The sequence below is a fragment of the Perca flavescens genome, chromosome 14 (genome assembly GCF_004354835.1).
Source record: "Perca flavescens isolate YP-PL-M2 chromosome 14, PFLA_1.0, whole genome shotgun sequence".
Lineage (NCBI taxonomy): Eukaryota > Metazoa > Chordata > Actinopteri > Perciformes > Percidae > Perca > Perca flavescens.
Genome location: NC_041344.1, coordinates 30,200,236 through 30,219,657, shown reverse-complemented (window position 1 = coordinate 30,219,657; position 19,422 = coordinate 30,200,236). Strand labels below are relative to the sequence as shown.

The 19,422-nt window shown below is 40.9% G+C and overlaps 1 protein-coding gene across 1 annotated transcript in view; it reads left to right on the top strand.

Annotated features, from left to right (window-relative positions):
- The window catches only part of sacm1la (SAC1 like phosphatidylinositide phosphatase a), a 32,008-nt gene that overhangs the window by 6,301 nt on the left and 6,285 nt on the right, over positions 1–19,422 (top strand). The window contains exons 3-19 of the mRNA XM_028597371.1: positions 979–1,053; positions 1,129–1,256; positions 6,172–6,321; positions 7,427–7,486; positions 7,589–7,622; positions 7,718–7,819; positions 8,025–8,110; positions 8,732–8,818; positions 8,907–8,975; positions 9,071–9,150; positions 11,669–11,767; positions 11,850–11,988; positions 13,204–13,273; positions 13,381–13,453; positions 13,552–13,645; positions 14,050–14,142; positions 14,230–14,287. Of these exons, the coding sequence (XP_028453172.1) occupies positions 979–1,053; positions 1,129–1,256; positions 6,172–6,321; positions 7,427–7,486; positions 7,589–7,622; positions 7,718–7,819; positions 8,025–8,110; positions 8,732–8,818; positions 8,907–8,975; positions 9,071–9,150; positions 11,669–11,767; positions 11,850–11,988; positions 13,204–13,273; positions 13,381–13,453; positions 13,552–13,645; positions 14,050–14,142; positions 14,230–14,287 (1,497 nt within the window). The remainder of the gene's footprint in view (positions 1–978; positions 1,054–1,128; positions 1,257–6,171; positions 6,322–7,426; positions 7,487–7,588; positions 7,623–7,717; positions 7,820–8,024; positions 8,111–8,731; positions 8,819–8,906; positions 8,976–9,070; positions 9,151–11,668; positions 11,768–11,849; positions 11,989–13,203; positions 13,274–13,380; positions 13,454–13,551; positions 13,646–14,049; positions 14,143–14,229; positions 14,288–19,422) is intronic.

Sequence of the window (19,422 nt, the reverse complement as noted above, 5' to 3'; positions counted from 1 at the left end):
GAAGCCCCACTGTTGTAACACATGCAGAATGTGGCTTGGCGTTGTCTTACTGAAATTAACAGGTACCTCCCTGAAAAAGACGTTGCTTGGATCATGGCAGCATATGTTGCTCCAAAACCAGTATGTACCTTTCAGCATTAATGGTGCCTTCACAGCTGTGCAAGTTACCCATGCCATGGGCACTAACACACCCCAGTGGCTTGCTGCTTACATGCAGAGATTTCTCCAGATTCTCTGGATCTTTTGATGATGTTATGGACTGTCGATGATGAAATCCCTAAATTCCTTGCAATTGTACGTTGAGAAACGTTGTTCTTAAACTGCTTACGCAGTTATTCACAAAGTGGTGAACCTCGCCCCATCCCATCCCCAACGACTGAGCCTTTTGGGGATGCTACTTTTATACCCGAATATGACCAATTAACCCGTTCACCTGTGGAATGTTCCAAACAGGTTTTTCTTTAACCATTCCTCAACTTTCCCAGTCTTTTGTTGCCCCGTCCCAGCTTTTTTGGAACATGGCATCATCACAGGCATCAAATTCAAAATGGGTGAATATTTTCAAAAAAGCAGAGTTTATCAATTTGAACATTAAATATGTCTTTGTAGTGGATTCAATTGAATATAGGTTGAAAAGGATTTGTAAATCATTGTTTTTTTGTTTTTTTTACTTTTTATACAATTTCCTAACTTCATTGGAATTGCGGTTTGTATTTGAATACAAATGGTATACTAGGTTTTTAATAGTAGTTTTAAAAGTAGTAGTGATTTTCTGTAGTGCATGTTCTGTGCATAAGGAGGAGAAAAACACTCTGGACAGATAATATGGCCGGCATCTGAACACCCCCAATTCAACATCAGGTCAAGGTCATGGAAGCGACAGGCCGCTGCATCTGCAAAAAAAACAAAAACTTACGGTTATTCACAAACGTGCTCCTCAATACATTTTCCAGTTCATGCACTTCTATTTTTTGACAGGTAAAAAAGATGTCCCTCCCTCGGCGGTCACCAGGCCCATATGTGGCATCATGGGAACCATTCGCCTGGTAGCAGGTAGGCGCCGTGCTGACTCAGCGTTGTGTTGTCTGTGAAGCCTGTACAGCTGTTACTTACCCTTACTCCTCACAGGCATGTACCTGATCGTCATCACCAGGAAGAGGAACGTGGGCAGCCTGCTGGGCCACGCTGTGTGGAAGGCTGTGGATTTTGACGTGATCTCTTATAAGAAGACAGTGCTGCATCTCTCAGAGATCCAGGTCAGCAAGACTTTTCACCCCAAATCGGCAACAGACAATGATTCTTTAGAAAATCTACTTGTTAAGAGCAGATTAAATCTTGGCGGTGGTGTTCACTGATAGTTTCCATACAGGAACTATTTAATTACTCTTCAATCTGAAGCCATTGTTATTTCCCAGCCCTGTCCGAAGAGAAACAAACCATATCTTCTGCGTAATTCCAAAGCTGTCTTAGTCCTGCTTGCCTGCTGACAAGTTCTCCCGCTGCATCAGATCTAAACTCTCCCAGGACCAGTCTCTGTACTGGACACAATCACATGACACTGATGCCAATTTTTCTTTCTTCAGACTCTGCGTTAGACCAGAGTATAATTGGCCATCGGACAGTCTGGCGAGGTCGGTGACTCGAGTCTGTTCGGTGTGTCCCGTGCCGTCGTCCGTCTGGGGGGCTGTCGGCGTTCATTTTGGCCGACCTGACCTGTTCAGTCGGAGGCAGGGCAGTCGGGACTCACCCGGAAATGGCGAGCGGAATGAGCGTGACTAGAGTCTCTCAAAATCTGACGAAAATCTTTTAAACTGACCTTTGTTGATCTGAAATGAAGACAGATTCAGCAACAGTACGGCCTATTTCTCGCTTCAGATGTTTTCAGAAACATGTTTCAGTGAACTATTTTAGTACAATATGAGATCGTATTCTGAACGAGCCACCATGACAGTCTGGCTTTGAATTTCCGGAGAAAACAAACCCACGTGACTCGTTCGTCCAATCAGCTGCCGGTTTTCATTTCTTGGGCAACGATACAGAGTAGCGCCGCCTGCTGTTATGGAGGCGTATTACGTTTCGCGCACGCGCAGAGCGTACGCTCAAGTCGGTGTTTTTTGGACCTCGGGGACCTGACTGATCAGTGCGACTGGCTTTTCTGCCAACGGTCGGCCGTCTGGTTGGTGTGCAACTGCTTTAAGGCCCTTGGAAGCTTGGTTTTACATATCAAAGAGTATTTTAGTTTTTTGCAACTTTTACCCTATTTTCCCATGCATTGGTGTCTTAAGTAGTCTATATCCTTTACGTTCCACTTCCAGGATTGCTCTGGTGCCACAGGAAATTCCGCCCGGATGCATATTTTCTCACCGATCTGGACCCATTGGAATGCTCTATTTCGAAAATCAATTTCCCTTTTTACAACAATCCAATGTTATTTTAACATTTGTGGGTTAAGTATGCTCAACAAAAAAAATCTTTATACCCGTCACCACCGGGGCATTCCCCTGTTTTTAAGTTAATCATAGCCAATTGTATCTGGTCAGATGTAATCAATACTATCAGGGACACATTTTGGTCCTCTGACACTTGTAGCAGATTTATATAGTTTACATCAATATATTTGTGTCCACCAGTAGTCACAATGGAACTTTATAATATTATAATAATATTATTACTCAAATTATGTCCTCAATCCATTTCCTCACCAATTGTGGTTTTGGCTGCCCAGTGAGGTTTCTGTGATGGTAGGGCGTGAATACTGTTCCTGGTCCTGTTTGATGGTCCAGTACACTGGATGTCTGACAGGCGTCCAGTCCCTCTCAGTGAGACCTTGTGTTTCAGGATCACTTATTCTTTTCAGTCTGGAATCACACTGCTATCTCATTTCAGTGTAGCAGGCAGCAGTGCATTATTAATCTACTTCTATTCTTGGTATGCTAATTGAAAGAGCAGCCTTAGCTGAAAACTGTGTGATGCATGGTAAAACACTGCAGTGTAGAACTAATAATAATAATAATAATAATAATAATAATAATAATGTGAAACAATGGGCAGTTGTTTGTCGTAGATTAGAGTAGCAAGTACTAGTGTGTAAGTAAAATCAGTGGAAAATCAGGAATGTAAGAGAGCAGATCGAGTGAGTGAAGAGTGGAACACCAGGCTTCACTCTCTGTGCTAACTGGCTTAGCAGCCAGATCCTATTAGCCCAGCACAAGCTCAAAAGGCATGAAACTCAGCCCTGCTCAGCACGACCTATTAACAGTTTAAAATCTGAAGGAGCCCTAAATTGACTCTTGACTACACACCTTAGTTACTATTGCTAGCTTTCCTCTCGAGCACGGCACATATGCAGTTCACAGTGATACTGATTGGTTTGAGACCGAGGTAAACAAAAGCAGCTTTGCATTTCTAGTTGCCAACCGTCAACTTTGTCAGTTGGTCAAACTCAAACTGTGTCTGGCAGATTTAGTCAGTTGTAGCTAGCTAATTCTGAGAGTTGGATGAAAATACAGTCTCTGAACTACTTTTTAAAGGTCCCATGACATGGTGCTATTTGGATGCTTTTATATAGACCTTAGTGGTCCCCTAATACTGTATCTGAAGTCTCTTTCCCGAAATTCAGCCTTGGTGCAGAATTACAGCCACTAGCCAGTCCCACAATGAGCTTTCCTTAGATGTGCCATTTCTGTGTCTGTAGCTATTGAGGAGGAGAGTGGGGGTGTGGCCTTGACCAACTGCCACTTTGCTCATTTGAAAGCCATGATGTCTCTCTCTCTCTCATGGGTGGGCCAAATTCTCTGGGCGGGCAAAGCAGAGAAAGGGGAGGTAACCTTGCTCTTTATGACCTCATAAGGAGAAGATTCCAGATTGGCCCATCTGAGCTTTAATTTTCTCAAAGGCAGAGCAGGATACCCAGGGCTCGGTTTCCACCTATCGCCATTTCTAGCCACTGGGGGACCATAGGCAGGCTGGGGAAACGCATATTAATGTTAAAAAAAACTCATAAAGTGAAATTTTCATGCCATGGTACCTTTTTAATGTATCCAGCTGACTTCTTTTGAAACTAGAATTCTGTAATACAGCATTCTTAAATATGCGTCATGTTAAAAGTCAGCATCCTCACCAGATTAGAGGTCGACCGTTATGGGTTTTCTCAGGCCGATGCCGATCTTTTGAAATCAGGGTCGGCCGATGGCCGATATATGCTGCCGATTATTTTTGGCCGATATTTGCTTGTTTTTAACCTCTATTTGAAAGATAAAATTTAACACTAATAAGTACTTCAGATACACAAAATCATTTATTGAACACTTGAACACCAGTCTGCACTTGTATACTTACATTAAACATGTATAATGTAAAAACATATATTGTATAAATAAACAAAACTGGTAAGAAAGAAAGAAAGAAAGAAAGAAAGAAAGAAAATAAACTTAACTTTGTCAAATAAACTTTTCAATGAAAAGATAAAGTTTAGTGCACTTAAAAGCATTTATCAAACATCTGAGAACAATAAAATAAATTAACCATTTTAACAATAGTAGTGCTGACACACCAGCCTACCGATTAATCGGTCGAGCTCTACACCAGATGTTGATTAATGTTTAAGACATGGAAATGCAGGAGCAGCATTGTTGTGGTATTGCAGCGTAGAGTTAGTTAGTCCTGGTATATAAACTGTAACACATTTGACCCTTCCTCAAATACAATGCCAGTCATTCATGCTCAACATCTTATCGCCTCACCACAATTGCCTGGAGTGTAGCGACTCCATTGCTGAAGAACTCATGCTGTGTTAAGTTGAGACCGTGGTACCCAGGTCTCATTCAGGTCAGCGTCCAACATACTGTAATAGCAGTAGGTCATAACCTGTCTCAGGCAGAGAACTACTCTCTGACTCCGTAGATGACGTAACCGCTGCATGACAAGACAGTGCTGCCTCGAGCGCAACCCAGCCCACCAAGGTTAACGCATAACCTTGACACATAGAAACACTGCATAAGACCCAGACATTCACAGATAAATGTGCTGCATGTCATCTGGGGTACCTACAATGTGACTTGTTACGGAGGGAAGAATAGTTGTTGTAAATGCATGAGTAGTGGAGAAGGACCTTATTTGGTAATCACTGAATCTTGTTTGTCCAGCATGAGTTTAAATCCTCCTTCAGGAAAACAGGAACTTGAGAGTTGGGATAGCACCACACAGCAACATACTGTGGTCAAACTGTACTGCTTAATCCTAATTCTCCTTCATCGAGATTTCCTTAAATGCTTCTGGTGTAATCACGTATCCAGAGGCAAGCTGCTCCTGAGTTTTCCATAACAACTAACCCCATGTTTGCTGAGATCACTCACGCTCTCCAGCCCTTAAACCATTTCGATTTTACCACCTCATGACTTTTCTTCTAACAGCACCCTCGGGACACTTGATATTTTAAGCCCTGGTGGTGGTAAGGCTTTAACAGTAGCTACTTAACCAGTCCAGCTATATTGGAATGTGGCTAAAAGAGACCGCTGGTATCAGAGCAATACTCAATATTGGCAGATACTAGATAGAGTTGGTGTATCAGGAGAGAAAAAGTGGGATCTGTGCATCCCTGACACTGTTGTTTTTTTTACAGGCAGCTCTGTTAATGGCAGAGCAGATCGGGGCAATTCTTTCCATATAAGAACAGCAGTATGTGTGGCCGGGTTGGCTCAGTGGGTAGTGCAGGCGCACATTTACTGAGAGGTTTATGCTTCGACGCAGAGATCAAGGGTTCGAATCCAACCTGTGACGATTTTCTGCATGCCTCTCTCCCCTTTCTCACTTAGCTGTCCTATAAAAAATTTAAAAAAGGCAGAAAAGCCTGTTCTCCAAAGTTGACTCACTAAATGCTTGCTCTTTGGGGAATTACTGGAATTTTTGGGTCTTTGTAAATTATAGTGTGGTCTATACCTACTCTATCTGTAAAGTGTCCTGAGAAACTCTTGTTATGATTTGATACTATAACTAAAATTGAATTGAGTCAGCTTTTGCAGCAGCGTTTTAGTTGAAAAAAGCTGCCTGTAAAAACCCAGTGTAACACATACAGTAGCATTAATACATGCGAATGCAGTTCCCTGCACTCTGCAAAGTGCCTCGTCATGAGTTTTCCTGAAAACTAAAAGTCTGTTTTCTTTTCTACTCCAGTCTCAGGAGAATAAGACTTTCCTGTCCATGATTAACAACGTGCTGACTACAGACGGCTTCTACTTCTGCACTGACTACGACCTGACACACACTCTGCAGCGGCTGGCAAACACCAGCCCTGACTTCCAAGAGATGAGTCTGCTGGAGAGGGTGAGACATCCAATACATTGCCTTACAGAAGTAAAACAGAAGTGGTTATGGTTGTGCTCAGCCATCTGTATCACATCTGTGGTTGTGGCATGTATGCGTGTCCTTTTAGCCCACTGTGGTAGAGCAGGACATATCAACAATACAGCAACCCACATGTAAATATATGTTTTGATCTACAGGGCAAATAGTGCTCAAGAGCTCTAGGTTATCAGGGCTAGGTTATTCTATTGTTTTTACGTCAGCAAATTCCATATGCAAACCCCAACCAACAACGATTTGATCCCATTAAGTAAGTGTGTGTGTGTGTGTGTGTGTGTGTGTGTGTGTGTGTGTGTGTGTGTGTGTGTGTGTGTGTGTGTGTGTGTGTGTGTGTGTGTGTGTGTGTGTGTGTGTGTGTGTGTGTGTGTGTGTGTGTGTGTGTGTGTGTGTGTGTGTGTGTGTGTGTGTGTGTGTGTGTGTGTGTGTGTGTGTGTGTGATCTTCTTCCTCTGTGACATAAGGCTCCACTGTTAAAACCATAGACTGTAAAACTAATGGACTGAGCTTCCGGGCCTGAAAAGTGAAGCTAATGCTGAAGCTCCTTAAAGCTGTATTGTCTCTAACTCTGGCTCCATAAAGAAATATATGAGGAGTTTATTGTTAAAACACTGTTGCACTGGGTGACATATTCTTGATTACCATGAACACACACTACTTTATTTTGACTCAATCACACACACACACACACACACACAACGTCCTGCTGCCACAAACATGCACTAGAGCACCAAATGTTGATTCATCCGCCTAACAAATTTCCTTCTGTTTGAGTAATGTTTGATAAAAGTGACCAGCTGTTTGGGGAAATTACTGAGCCTTTCAAAATAAACTGTATGTATACACTCAGTTTATTAGGTCCACCGAGCTAAAACTAATGCAGTCTTATACGACAATAAATTCTCCTTTCATGAAGGTTAGAATATTTTTGTTGAAACTGTAGGGAGGTGTTGTTTCAACCACATGATCACTTTAGCTAGGTGTACCTATCTTAAAAAATTAGAGAGGCATGCGTTTGCTTCTGTGACTGATGAATAATGTCTTGATGTCATGTTGCTTGTGGTTTTCAGGCAGATCAGCGGTTTGTGTGGAATGGGAACCTCCTGAGAGAACTGGCTGCACAGCCAGAGGTAACGTATACTGTATGACTCGTGACCTGTGGCCCATTTGTTTTTGTTTTTACAGAATGGTTTTAGAATTTAGTTAGAGTAACTGTCACTATTTCCCCACAGCTTCATAAGTTTGCACTTCCTGTTGTCCATGGATGTATCCTTTTCACTGACTGTCTAATATTTTTTAACGGAGCACGGCGCATTTTATCAATTCCTGAGCAAAGCCTTTCCTTGACCCTCCTGGTCCAGTCATCGTCATGAAGCCATGTCGTATAAACGGAAAGATCTTTGAGTGGATCCTCATATCCAGGAGAAGCTGCTTCCGGGCCGGCGTCAGATATTACCTTCGAGGTAAAAACTCCTGATCCGATGTCTGTGTTGAACTGCACCAAGCATTGGTTGTGGAAGTTGCATATGGACTGGCGGAGAGCGAAGTGGCTGATAAGCCAACACATTTTCATAAACAGTATGATGGTAGAACAGAAGGTAGTGTTGTCTACCTCTCTACTGACACCGCTGACTGCTCATGGATGTTTCTGTCCTGCTGTCTCCTCAGGCATCGACTCTGAAGGCCATGCTGCTAACTTTGTGGAGACTGAGCAGATAGTTTTGTATGAGGGAGCAAAGGCTTCATTTATACAGGCAAGTATAAAGGGCCAGTCATTGTGTTAAAGACTACTTGAATTGGAGCTCATATGTACCTGGCTTTTTCTACATCATTCTGTACAGTCTTTTTTTCCCCCCGATGTTAAATTGTTTAAAGTAACTACAAGAATTTTTTTAACTGGTTATGAAACGATCTCAATGTTATACTGATGCCTCTATATGGGCAACGCAAACAGGACCATCAACAAGAAGATTGGCTATTTCTGTAGTTATTCTTAATGCCTGCCATCGCGGCAAAATCAAACCAAAAGGAGTTACAGCTTGCAGGTTCACCACAAACCCCTTCAGCTCAGACTCCAGCCTCTGGCAGCGCAGCCCGCTGCCGACAGACCCAGATTCCGCTTTGCTGTCGCCTTCGACCTGCAGTCGGAGCTCACTGTCAGTAAAATGAGAGGTTTGGAGAGTCTGGCAGCTGCAAGTCTTTGCGACCCGAGGCGGTGCCGTTCACGGAAACACTGCTGCTTTTGTCCACAGAGCCCTCAAAAACCAACGCACAATGAAAGTTCCTTGTAGTTACTTTAATAGTAATGTTTGATAGAATTCTGTGCAGGATTTCAGAAATGACTTTTCAAGACCAACCTTTTTTCTCGTCCCCAGACCCGAGGCTCCATGCCCTTTTACTGGAGTCAGAGGCCCAACCTCAAATACAAACCTAAACCTATAATCAGCAAAACCACCAATCACGTAAGAGCAGGTCTTTTTATCTTTCTGCGTGCTTTTTAAATGGTGAGGTGTGAAAATCCGATGCTTACCACTGGAAACCTTTGTACAGATGGATGGTTTCCAGAGGCATTTCGACTCTCAGCTTCTCATCTATGGGAAGCAAACTATTCTGAACCTGGTAAGGACCCTTTTTCAAGCTCTTCTTATTGTTTGTTTAAAAGGAATTCTAAGCAAATGCGTCTTCGGCCAATTTGTGTGTTCTTGTTTGTCCAGGTGAACCAGAAAGGCTCAGAGAAGCCTCTAGAACAGGCTTTTGCCAAGATGGTGTCTGGCATGAACAACGGTATGCTCAAGTAAGTATCACTCAATGCCTCCTACAATTTTGGTGGTTTGCTTTCCTTTTTTTGATGCTGTGTGTGTTTGTCTGAGCAGAAAGACGGGCAGACAGACAGGCACAGCAGATGTTTTCCTCTTGGGGTGGGGAAAAAAAATCAATACAGCATAGTATCGCGATATTTTCCGTGGCAATACTGTATCAATACACAGACGCCAAGTATGGATCTATTATTATATACTGTATGTGTTGGTCAGTTTGTCTGCTTGACAATCCCATTTTGCAGCAATAAAATCGAAGTGAGATGAACAAACTGAGACATTTATCTTTTTAGATAAAACAGATGTTGACAAAGTTTCCTTTTGGGGACATCATTTGAAATTGGGAAAAATTTGAAGTTGGAGAAAAGGTAATGCATTGCAATATATCGCACAATATTGCAATATGTTTAAAATCGCAATAACATTGTATTGTGCAGGGCTGGATTGGGACATTTTTTGGCCCAGGCAGCCCACACCCACCGTGATTGATCAGATACATTCCCTGCAGACAGTCCTCTTAAAATATGCATGCATTCTATGATATGAGTTGCCTAGTGTTCTGCGTTCATGTGATCGTTTTGGATGCTTCAAGAGGGGTCTCAAGACTAATCTGTTGATCTTACACATAAATAATTCATTCATTCTTAGAGTTATGATTTGTATATTTATGGTATTTTTATTATTGATATTTGATATTGTATTGCCATTATTAGACTACTCTTTTGCATAATATTGGCTTAGCAACTTTAAAAACTGATTTTATAGATCACACAGACTTTTTAATTACCCAACAGGCCAACCGCTAGCATTTTCAATGTAAGCTTAAACAGTTAGGTTACCTGACAGCCACTAACTTTAATGTTACAGCCAAACTGCTTGTTGTCGTTATGAGCGCACACACACACACACATACACACACACACACACACTTATTTAATTTGCCTACACTTATCACGTCGTCATCTAGCCTACGCTCTCTTCCATCTTTTCCTCACTCGCCCCCATGGCCCTGTCATGGTCACTCGCCTCATGTTGTCTTTGCTTCTCTGTATAGCCAGTCACCTCTCCTCCTACTCGGCTTCAGGTAATGCTGATGTTGAAGCAGCAACTACAGCCCCAAACATGTCAGAAATGTCGGCACATTTTGATAATAAAGATTAACCAATGGGCCGCTGTGAGTTCTTCATGGGCCGGCCCGGCCAAAAAATAAAAAAAGCCCTATTCATATCGGCGATTCGGCCCAAAAGTGCGTCGGCCGATCGGGAAAATGCCCGGTATGCCACATGGCCAGTCCAGCCCTGGTATTGTGATATCAGTATCGTGATGATATTGTATCATGAGGCCTCTGGTTATTCCCACCCCTATTTTCCTCTCAGCACGACTATACTGTACTTGAATTATTGATTAGTGTGTGTGTCACTTGGTTTCCTAGGTACCCATTGGGGTTTGGAATTTGGAGCAGTTTGGACAGCGTTAGATATTTAATAAAACTAAACGGTCCAACAATAAAGGTTGACGAAAAAATTGACTTCCCTGGAGCACGAGCAGGAATACGCAACTGTTGTGTTGAAAAAGGTTGAGAAAAAAAAGGCGCTACCATAATGCTGGCTCTTCTTAAAGCCCAGCTTAAATTCACTTAGAGCATTTCTCTCTCTCTCTCTCTCTCTCTCTCTCTCTCTCTCTCTCTCTCTCCATACACACACACTCACACCCTCATTCCGGTGCTCTCTGTGAGTGTGGTTGATTAACGCAGCTTTTTGCTGATTTGCTCTTATAACGGGCCCGACTCCACATTTTAATTGTGATATTTTGTGATTTAAATTCTGAATCTGCAACGTTCTCTGTCAGGTAAATGTAGTAGTACAATTTCTTCCCCTGATGTAGAAGTACACTGTAAGTCAGTAGCAGGGTATACAGTGGAGTTTCATATGAAGTGGTTTGGGGTCCTTCTGTAAGTAATTTTGGGGTACAATTTGGTTCTGGAGAATTCTACAGGTAGCAATACCACAAACCAAGCAATCGACCCGTTCCTAACAGTCACATTTTGAACGTGCACTGTACTAATTATTTAAAATATGAGAATGCATTGCTCAGTGTAATCATGTCTCTTTTCATCCACCTGCTCCACTGTTACGCTCCCTGCAGTCTTTTGTCACACTGATGCTTGCTCACTTGTAAAAAGCCGATTAGAACACACAGCAGCAGAGAAATCTGCTTTCTCCAGGAGAAATCAACCTAGCCCGATTACAGAAACCAGGTTTAAGAAGTCCGCTTACTGGAGAAAGCAAGATGTAACTTGTTTCTTTGGTTTAGTTTGGTAGACATTTAAAAATGTTCCCTGTATCTTTTCTTGACAAGCGTGATGACTGTGATCTATTTCTGCCACCTCTGTAACAATGAATGTTCTGATTAAAAAAAAAAAACTGAAAGAAAAAAATGAAGTCATGTCATTCCAATGTGACTTTTACACTGTGACACTGTCTTCTCTGTCCTCAGTTACATAGCCTTCGACTTCCACAAAGAGTGCAGCGCCATGAGATGGGACCGCCTCCAGATCTTAGTGGATGATGTCGCTGAGACACAAGAGGAATACGGGTAACCCAACCAGCAGCTCTTATGGGCTAATATCTGTTGTTGTGTACTGTGTGGGAATATTCCGACATTTCTCTGTGTGTAGTTACTTCATGGTGAACTCGGAGGGGAAGACGGTGGCCCAGCAGAGAGGAGTCTTCCGCAGTAACTGCATGGACTGCCTGGACAGGACCAACGTCATCCAGAGCCTGCTGGCCCGGCGCTCCTTACAGTCTCAGCTTCAGGTATTTCCAAGCCCACTGCTGCTATGCCTCTTAGAATAGCAACATAATAATAATATAATACTTTCACAATGTAGGGTTTAATGTTAGTGTTGGGACATTTCATAATGACCGATGGGTCAATTATTGGCATGAAAATTTCAAAAACAATGTTTTTAGGTTGTCAAAACATCTGCACGTTATCGCTATGTGAACTAAATGGTCCACAAAGTGTACTCTACCTGTTAGCGTGTGTCCATCAAAGCTTTTTTACCTGAGGCCACTAAAGGTTTTTAGTGCTTTGCAGTGGGAGTGCCGCATTATCACACGCTGCTACAGATTCTGCACCGAGCACTGCAGGTTTGGAGTTAGTTTCTGCTCACAGACGGTTGAAGAAACGTTCAACTTTGGTTAAAAAGCTGCGCTCGTCACTGTCCCTTTTTACCCAGCTGTCCAATCGCATGGGAAGGATGGGCGGGACAAATACCACAAAGACCAACCCTCACATGCGACATGTGCAAGTGCTGAGCCAAACAATGGAGGACAAAAAGGAATACTGCTGGGCCGTATACAGTCTGTCTGTCTGTCCTCCTAGCTAGTACTCCAGCCTGTGCCGACCATAGATGTAATAAAAACGATGCCAAGGCAGCCATTTTTACTTACTGTGGATATTCCGTATCATAGCAACCAGACTCAACAAAGGCGTCTCAGCTGAAAGAAACCCGCTACGCCTCCAAAGCGCTCTAGCACTCCCAGCTGGGTGTTTTCAGAAGACCGCCTGGCATTTGCAGCAGGAAAAAAATGTTCGGCGGACACACGGCCTCATAAAAGTAACTCCAGCGTCTGTCCAACCAATGAGAGTTTTTTTCGTACAAGAGCCTATCGACCAACCTGGAGCCTGGAGACGTCAGACCTAGAAAAATAGATTCTGCCATGTTACTGTGAAGTTACCTAGTTGGGTTGTCAAACTACTGTTTCCAATACCAAAAACAAACTTTGTTTAACATTTTGACTATTTTGAAGCAAAAAAAATGATGTTCCAAAGTTACTGAACAAATGTTGGTAGAACCCTTTAAATGCATGTTTTCGGCCAAGTGGGACATAAATCCCATTGTTGCCATATATACACGTTATCTTTGAAAGATAAAAAAAAAAAAGGTAAGGGAATTTCACATCCTGCTCACAATGAGAGGCCTGAATCTTGACCAGTTTTTGTGTTTTGCCTGTGTGTGTACACAGAGGATGGGGGTTCTGAATGTGGGTCAGCGGATTGAAGAGCAGGCTGAGTTTGAAAAGATCTACAAGAACGGTAATGTCTTCTGTATGCCTGACTGTGCACATGTGTTGTGTGATCGGTAGGAAGTGTAGCCTGTGATTGTACCCTCACTGTTTTCTGTGTGTGTGCTCTTTAACCAGCATGGGCTGACAATGCCAATGCATGCGCTGTACAGTACGCAGGAACCGGAGCCTTGAAAACGGACTTCACAAGGTACAGTACTGTCGCATCCTATGTGCGTTGTTTTCTGGAGTCCCCCTGCAGTAGTATCGTCATGGCTGCTGTTTAATCCAACTTCATTTCTCTCTCAGAACGGGGAAGAGGACCAGGTGGGGGCTGCTGATGGATGGCTGGAACTCAATGATCCGCTACTACAAAAATAACTTCTCTGATGGATTCAGACAGGTAGGATGTCTATGACATGATTTGTTGTAGATCCATCATCATTGAAGAAAGTAGTACATTACCAGAAAAATCCACAGTTTCAATCTTAATGCCCAATCACAGAATGCTGGGAGAACTTTGCCGTGGGCTAAACTAACAGCTTAATAGTAATGCAATAGTAATTACACTGCACACAGTAACTGCACATTATGATATAAACACATAATCTATAGCAGAATCTTTTTAACAAGATTGTGGTTAAAATGTTCAAGTTGCATTGTAGTCTCAAGGAAATGAAGAAAGGGCATAGCATGAGCATCCACATGATACTTCTGTGCATCACTATTTCCTGCTCATGCCATGCTACAAGCTCCAACCCACACATAGCAAGCTTTACCTCTCTAATGGGGTTTTGTTGTTTTCAGGACTCCATTGACCTGTTTCTGGGTAACTTTGCTGTCGATGAGTCTGATGGACCCACTCCTCTTCGTGTGCAGAAGGACTGGAAGTTCCTCACGGTCAGTATATCAGCGTTTTCTCTCTTAGCAGCACGTAATGGGACTGTTAGTCTAATGCTTTAAAATGCTTTCCTACTCTTTTTGCAGCTGCCCATTATTATGCTGGTGGCGTTTTCCATGTGCATCGTGTGTCTTCTCATGGCTGGTAAGTTCTATATACCTAAGTTATATACTTATAGTTATAAAACAAAAGTATTCCCAAATGAGAGGACTGAAAGTTGTGGGCGGAGGGTATTTCAGATCCAACAAGCATTTTGTCTAAAAAATAATGATGCCTTTATCCCAAACGAGGATGTCTGAGAGTCCAGTTCTGTTTCAAAAAGTCTTTCGGTGTTCAGCTCTTCAATAGTTTTAGGCTCGAACTGAATCTCTGTGGTTAAGAGTTTAGTTTCACAACTGCGTTCCTGTCTGTACGTTCACAATTCAGCCATTTTTTTATTTTATTTTTTTTACACTGTGTAATGATCATTTTCAGCTGTACAGAGCCGTTTTAAGTTAATGCTGATGCAAACCAAACGTTGTCTGCTGCTGCTTCACATTAAAAGCATTCAACCAGTAAACCACTGTGAGGCTTTTAATGTGCAGAAGCTTCAGAAAATGCGATGTTTGTCAAAAAGTTATATGAACTTTGTTAGTGCTCAACCCTGGGAGGAGCCTCAGAGAAGGCTGAGTGGGAAACTATAAATGCAGACCTGACGAGTGTCCTAGAAGGCTTGAGCAGCGATAGGAAGCTTGATAAGATGGAAACATCCTCTGGGGCTACGGAGCAGAACGTTGGAATTAAAAAATGTTATACAGCAGGTTTAGAAGGCAAAAGGAGGTTGAGTGCCTGTTCAGGGAGAGAAGGCAGCTTAAGAAGCAGTGGAGGGAGGCTTGTGAAAACAAGAAGCAGCACAAACCAAACAAGAAGACATTCAAGACATTTTTGAAAGGTTTTATAAAAAATGATATTCTAAAATGCCAGAAGATAGAAACCAGGAGATTGATTGTTTTTTAGATACATTGGAGTTACCTACCCTTACTGATGAGCAAAATAAAACACTGATAGCAGAAATAACAGCAAATGAAGTAAAAGGGGCTATTACTAAATTAAAATCTAATAAATCCCCAGGACCGGACGGATTTACTGGGGAGTGGTATAAAGCATTCCAAAAAGAATTAATACCTATTCTGGTCCGTACTTTTAATTGGGTTTTAAAGAATGCGACAGCTCCTCCATCTTGGAAGGATGCAGTTATATCTATTATTCCAAAAGATGGCAAAGATAAGTAAGAATGTGGATCGTATAGACCTTTATCAATATTTAATGTCGGTTATAGACTTTTCACATCAATTATATCCAGAAGGATGGAAGAATTTCTGCCCAACCTAATAAATCAAGATCAATTAGGTTTTATCCGTCAGAGGCAGACACAGGATAATATTAGGCGCACACTGCAAGTTATGAATCATATTAAGAAAAATAAATTAAAATCAATGATTCTAAGTCTAGATGCTGACTTATCTTTATAAGGTTCTACATAAATTTGGCTTCTACGACGATATAATTAGAAGCATACAGGCACTCTATGATATGCCAACTGCAAAAATAAAGATTAATGGTTATTTATCAAAGTCATTTACATTGGAAATGGGCACTAGACAAGGATGCCCATGGTCCCCTCAATTATTTGCACTCTATTTAGATCCCTTAGTACAAAGCATCAGACAGGATAAAGCAATCCAAGGTATCAGTATAAAAGGAGTGGAACACAAAATAGCCTGCTATGCAGATGATATACTGATTTATCTTGGAGATCCAACCAAATCTTTGCCTCAACTCATGAAACAATTTCAGAATTCTGGCCCTCTTTCTGGATATAAATTAAATATTGACAAAACGGAAATAATTTCATATAATTATACTCCCCCTGTAAATATAAAAATACATAATAAATAAAATACATATTGTTAAAATGGCATACAAAATCATTTAAATATTTAGGTATCCATTTGACAAAAAATATAGAAAAATTACAAAGAAAAAATTTTGATCCACTAAAATCAGAGAAGATTTAGCCAGATGGAATCTAATTCCCTTTTTTAGTTTCAGCTCAAGGATTGAAGCAATTAAAATGAACGTATTACCAAAATATCTTTACCTATTCCAATGCCTACCTGTAGAAATAACCGGAAAACAATTCATAGAGTGGGATGAATTGCTTTCACGTTTTATTTGGCAAGGGAAAAAGCCCAGAGTACGCTTTAAAATATTGCAGCTTCCAAAGGATAAAGGAGGGTGGGCTCTCCCCTCATTAACACATTATTATACAGCAGCACAAATTAGGACCATGGTGAATTGGTGTGACCCACATTATAATGCTCCTTGGAAGGATATGGAAAGCTATATTACAAAGAATATTCCTGTACAAGCAATATTGTGGTAGAAGTTTTCCTATGAAGCAGCAGCGTTTAGAAATATCAATGATCAAATGAAAACTAATAATGACCGTTTGAGAATTAAACCAAAGTTTGGTCTTTGAGTATTTATTTACATTTGCAAATGGAGAAAACACAGTTTCAAAGGTACACGCAGCGCAACTGAAAATGTCTTTCCTAACTAGAAACCTAAAAATCAAAACATCTTATAGTGAAGAAATTCCATTAAGCCACCCCTCTTCAAATATCTTTAGCATGCTGCCACTTTTCTAAAAAATACCATAGACAGTCAGATGATTTTACAACCTTCCATTCTGCTCCTGTGTCTCCTACATTAGACTAAACACCTGCTTATCTCAGGAGACCGAAAGAGATACGGTTCACACAGTGTTATAGCCTTCTTCACTTTATCTGCGAGAAATAAACAAATGAGGAGCTGCAATATCTTTAGCGAAAATAACTTATGCTATTGCTCACAGTCTACAAGGCCAGCTCTCTCACTGGTGCCTTTAAGTCTACAGGAAGGAACAGGATTATGTGGAGGTTTAAAACAATCTTTAAATAAATGGTCAATATCATTAAACAAATGGTTAAAATAAAATTTGCCACCACAATATTAGCAGATAAGACAATATATAGATAAGCTAGAAGACCCATGGACAAAGCTTACTTTAAATGTTTTGGGCATCTGTGATAAAAGAATTTAAATTATTGGAATATATCTCCATTTTTAAATGGATTGCTTATGATTCAGACTTCACTCCAAATCAGTCGGATAACAGATTCAAGTTGTGGACAAATAAGGGAATAACTTCTTTTTGCACAATCATTGAGAAAGGTGAAATCCTAAGCTTTCAAGTATTGAAGGAAAAGATCTCACTAGAAAATCAAGATTTTTACAGATACCTTCAGGTTCGAAGTTATTATGATGAAAAAAATAAAAGGGAAATTCAAAGATAATCTTAATCCATTGATAGACTTGCTTCAAAAAGCATATACATCAGGTATTAGATATAAGATAGTCTCTCATATATACAAGAGTTTAATAAATATGAAGAAACATTCTACAAGTTATATCAAAGAGAAATGGATGACAGAAAGTGGAATGTTCTTTTCTGATGAAGAGTGGTCAACTGTATGGAAATTTCAGTGGAAATCAACTAGGTCACTAAAATTGGAAGGAATATTGTTGGAAAAACATTATTAGATATTTTATAACACCAATACAAACAGCCAAATACACTAATAACACTTCAAAATGTTGGCGAAACTGTGGATGCAATGAAGCAAACCACTATCATATATTTTGGGAATGCCTACATATTCAAGAATATTGGAAAGAATTACAGGATGCTCTTGAACATATTTTTAGAAGAGCCATACCTCTAGAATGCAAATTATTCTATTTTGGTCGTGTTAGCTTAGAAATGATTGCAGTAGATAATGAATATCTGATGGGCGTCCTTCTAGCAGCCAGTAAGAAGGCAATCACTCGCAAATGGTTGCAACAAGAGAGACCGACATTAGATGACTGGATAGATGTGACCATAGAGATTTATATGATGGAAAAGATTACCTTTTTTGTTAACTTAAAGAAAGATGTTTTTCTGAAAAAATGGAGGAACTGGGTTGCATATGTATCAGAAAGAAGATCAGATTTTGCTCCTATACTTATATAGATCAAGATTAATGTATAATGTATATGATAATAATACATGTTTGTATGTGTAGGTAATCATTCTCATAAGTCATTTGAGAATATATTGAGCCATCTGAGGTTGTCAAGGATTGAGTTTAACTAAGACACATGTTCTTTCCCTGGATGTATATAGTTTCCATTTTTATTATTCTGCCCTTTTTTTTTTTTTTTTTTTTCTTCCTATTTTATTTTATTTATAAAAAATTGTAAAAGAGGAAAAGAAATTACATTTTGAAACAATCGAACAAATCTAGAGTACAAGTTATACTTAAAACACAGCAAGTAATTGTTCATACTTGCATTTGTTAAAACACTTTGTGATTGTAATGAGCGCTATGTCAACTGGAAATCTACCGTGTTGTGATTGTACTGAAGTGAAAGATCAAAATAAACACAAAAGAAAAAAAAAAAGAAAACAAGAAGCAGGGAATCAACGTACTCCAGGGAAACATCAAATGGGTAGCAGGTGGTGACCGCAACAGCACCAGGAGCCTACTAGGGGAGCTTTAAAAAAAATTATTACATCACAGGAATGAAAATCCAGCCATCCAAATCAAGAAGCATCTCGATAGTCAAAGGCAAAAGGTTCTTCATCAACAAAGAACCAACTCCAATGGGTTCAGAGAAGCCAATCAAAAGTCCTAGAAGATGGTATTACTTGAAATTAAAGGGATATGGTAGACTGTCAAGAATGTGCAGCAAGCAATATCTGCTCTCCACCACGGTGACGCAGTGGGCCAAGTCCAACAGTAAAGGGGCGACTAGGGGCTTGGTGAAAAATGACCTTTCTGGAGCGAGACATCCTCCCTAGAATGATGAACGCTGCTGTGATTTGAAGTCTGCCGACAACCAATAAGGTGTGCCAAGGCAGTTTCACAAACTAAACGGGGCCAGTGGATGGGTTGGAAGAGTGTGGAAAAATGGAAGCTCAGTGGCAACACCTTGTGGGAGATGGAGACACAGTCTGGACCACAGGCTCAGCAGATTTTAGTTTCTGCCTGTAGGTCAGGAGAGGATGAACCAGACAGCGATCGGAGAGTCCTAAAGATGCACGGGACCGAGCGATAGGCGGCATAATGTGGGGTACCACTGGCTCAGTGTGGTATTGTCCCTGGTGGGACACTTAATGTGCTGTCTGTATTTTGGGAGTTCTCTGCTGGCAG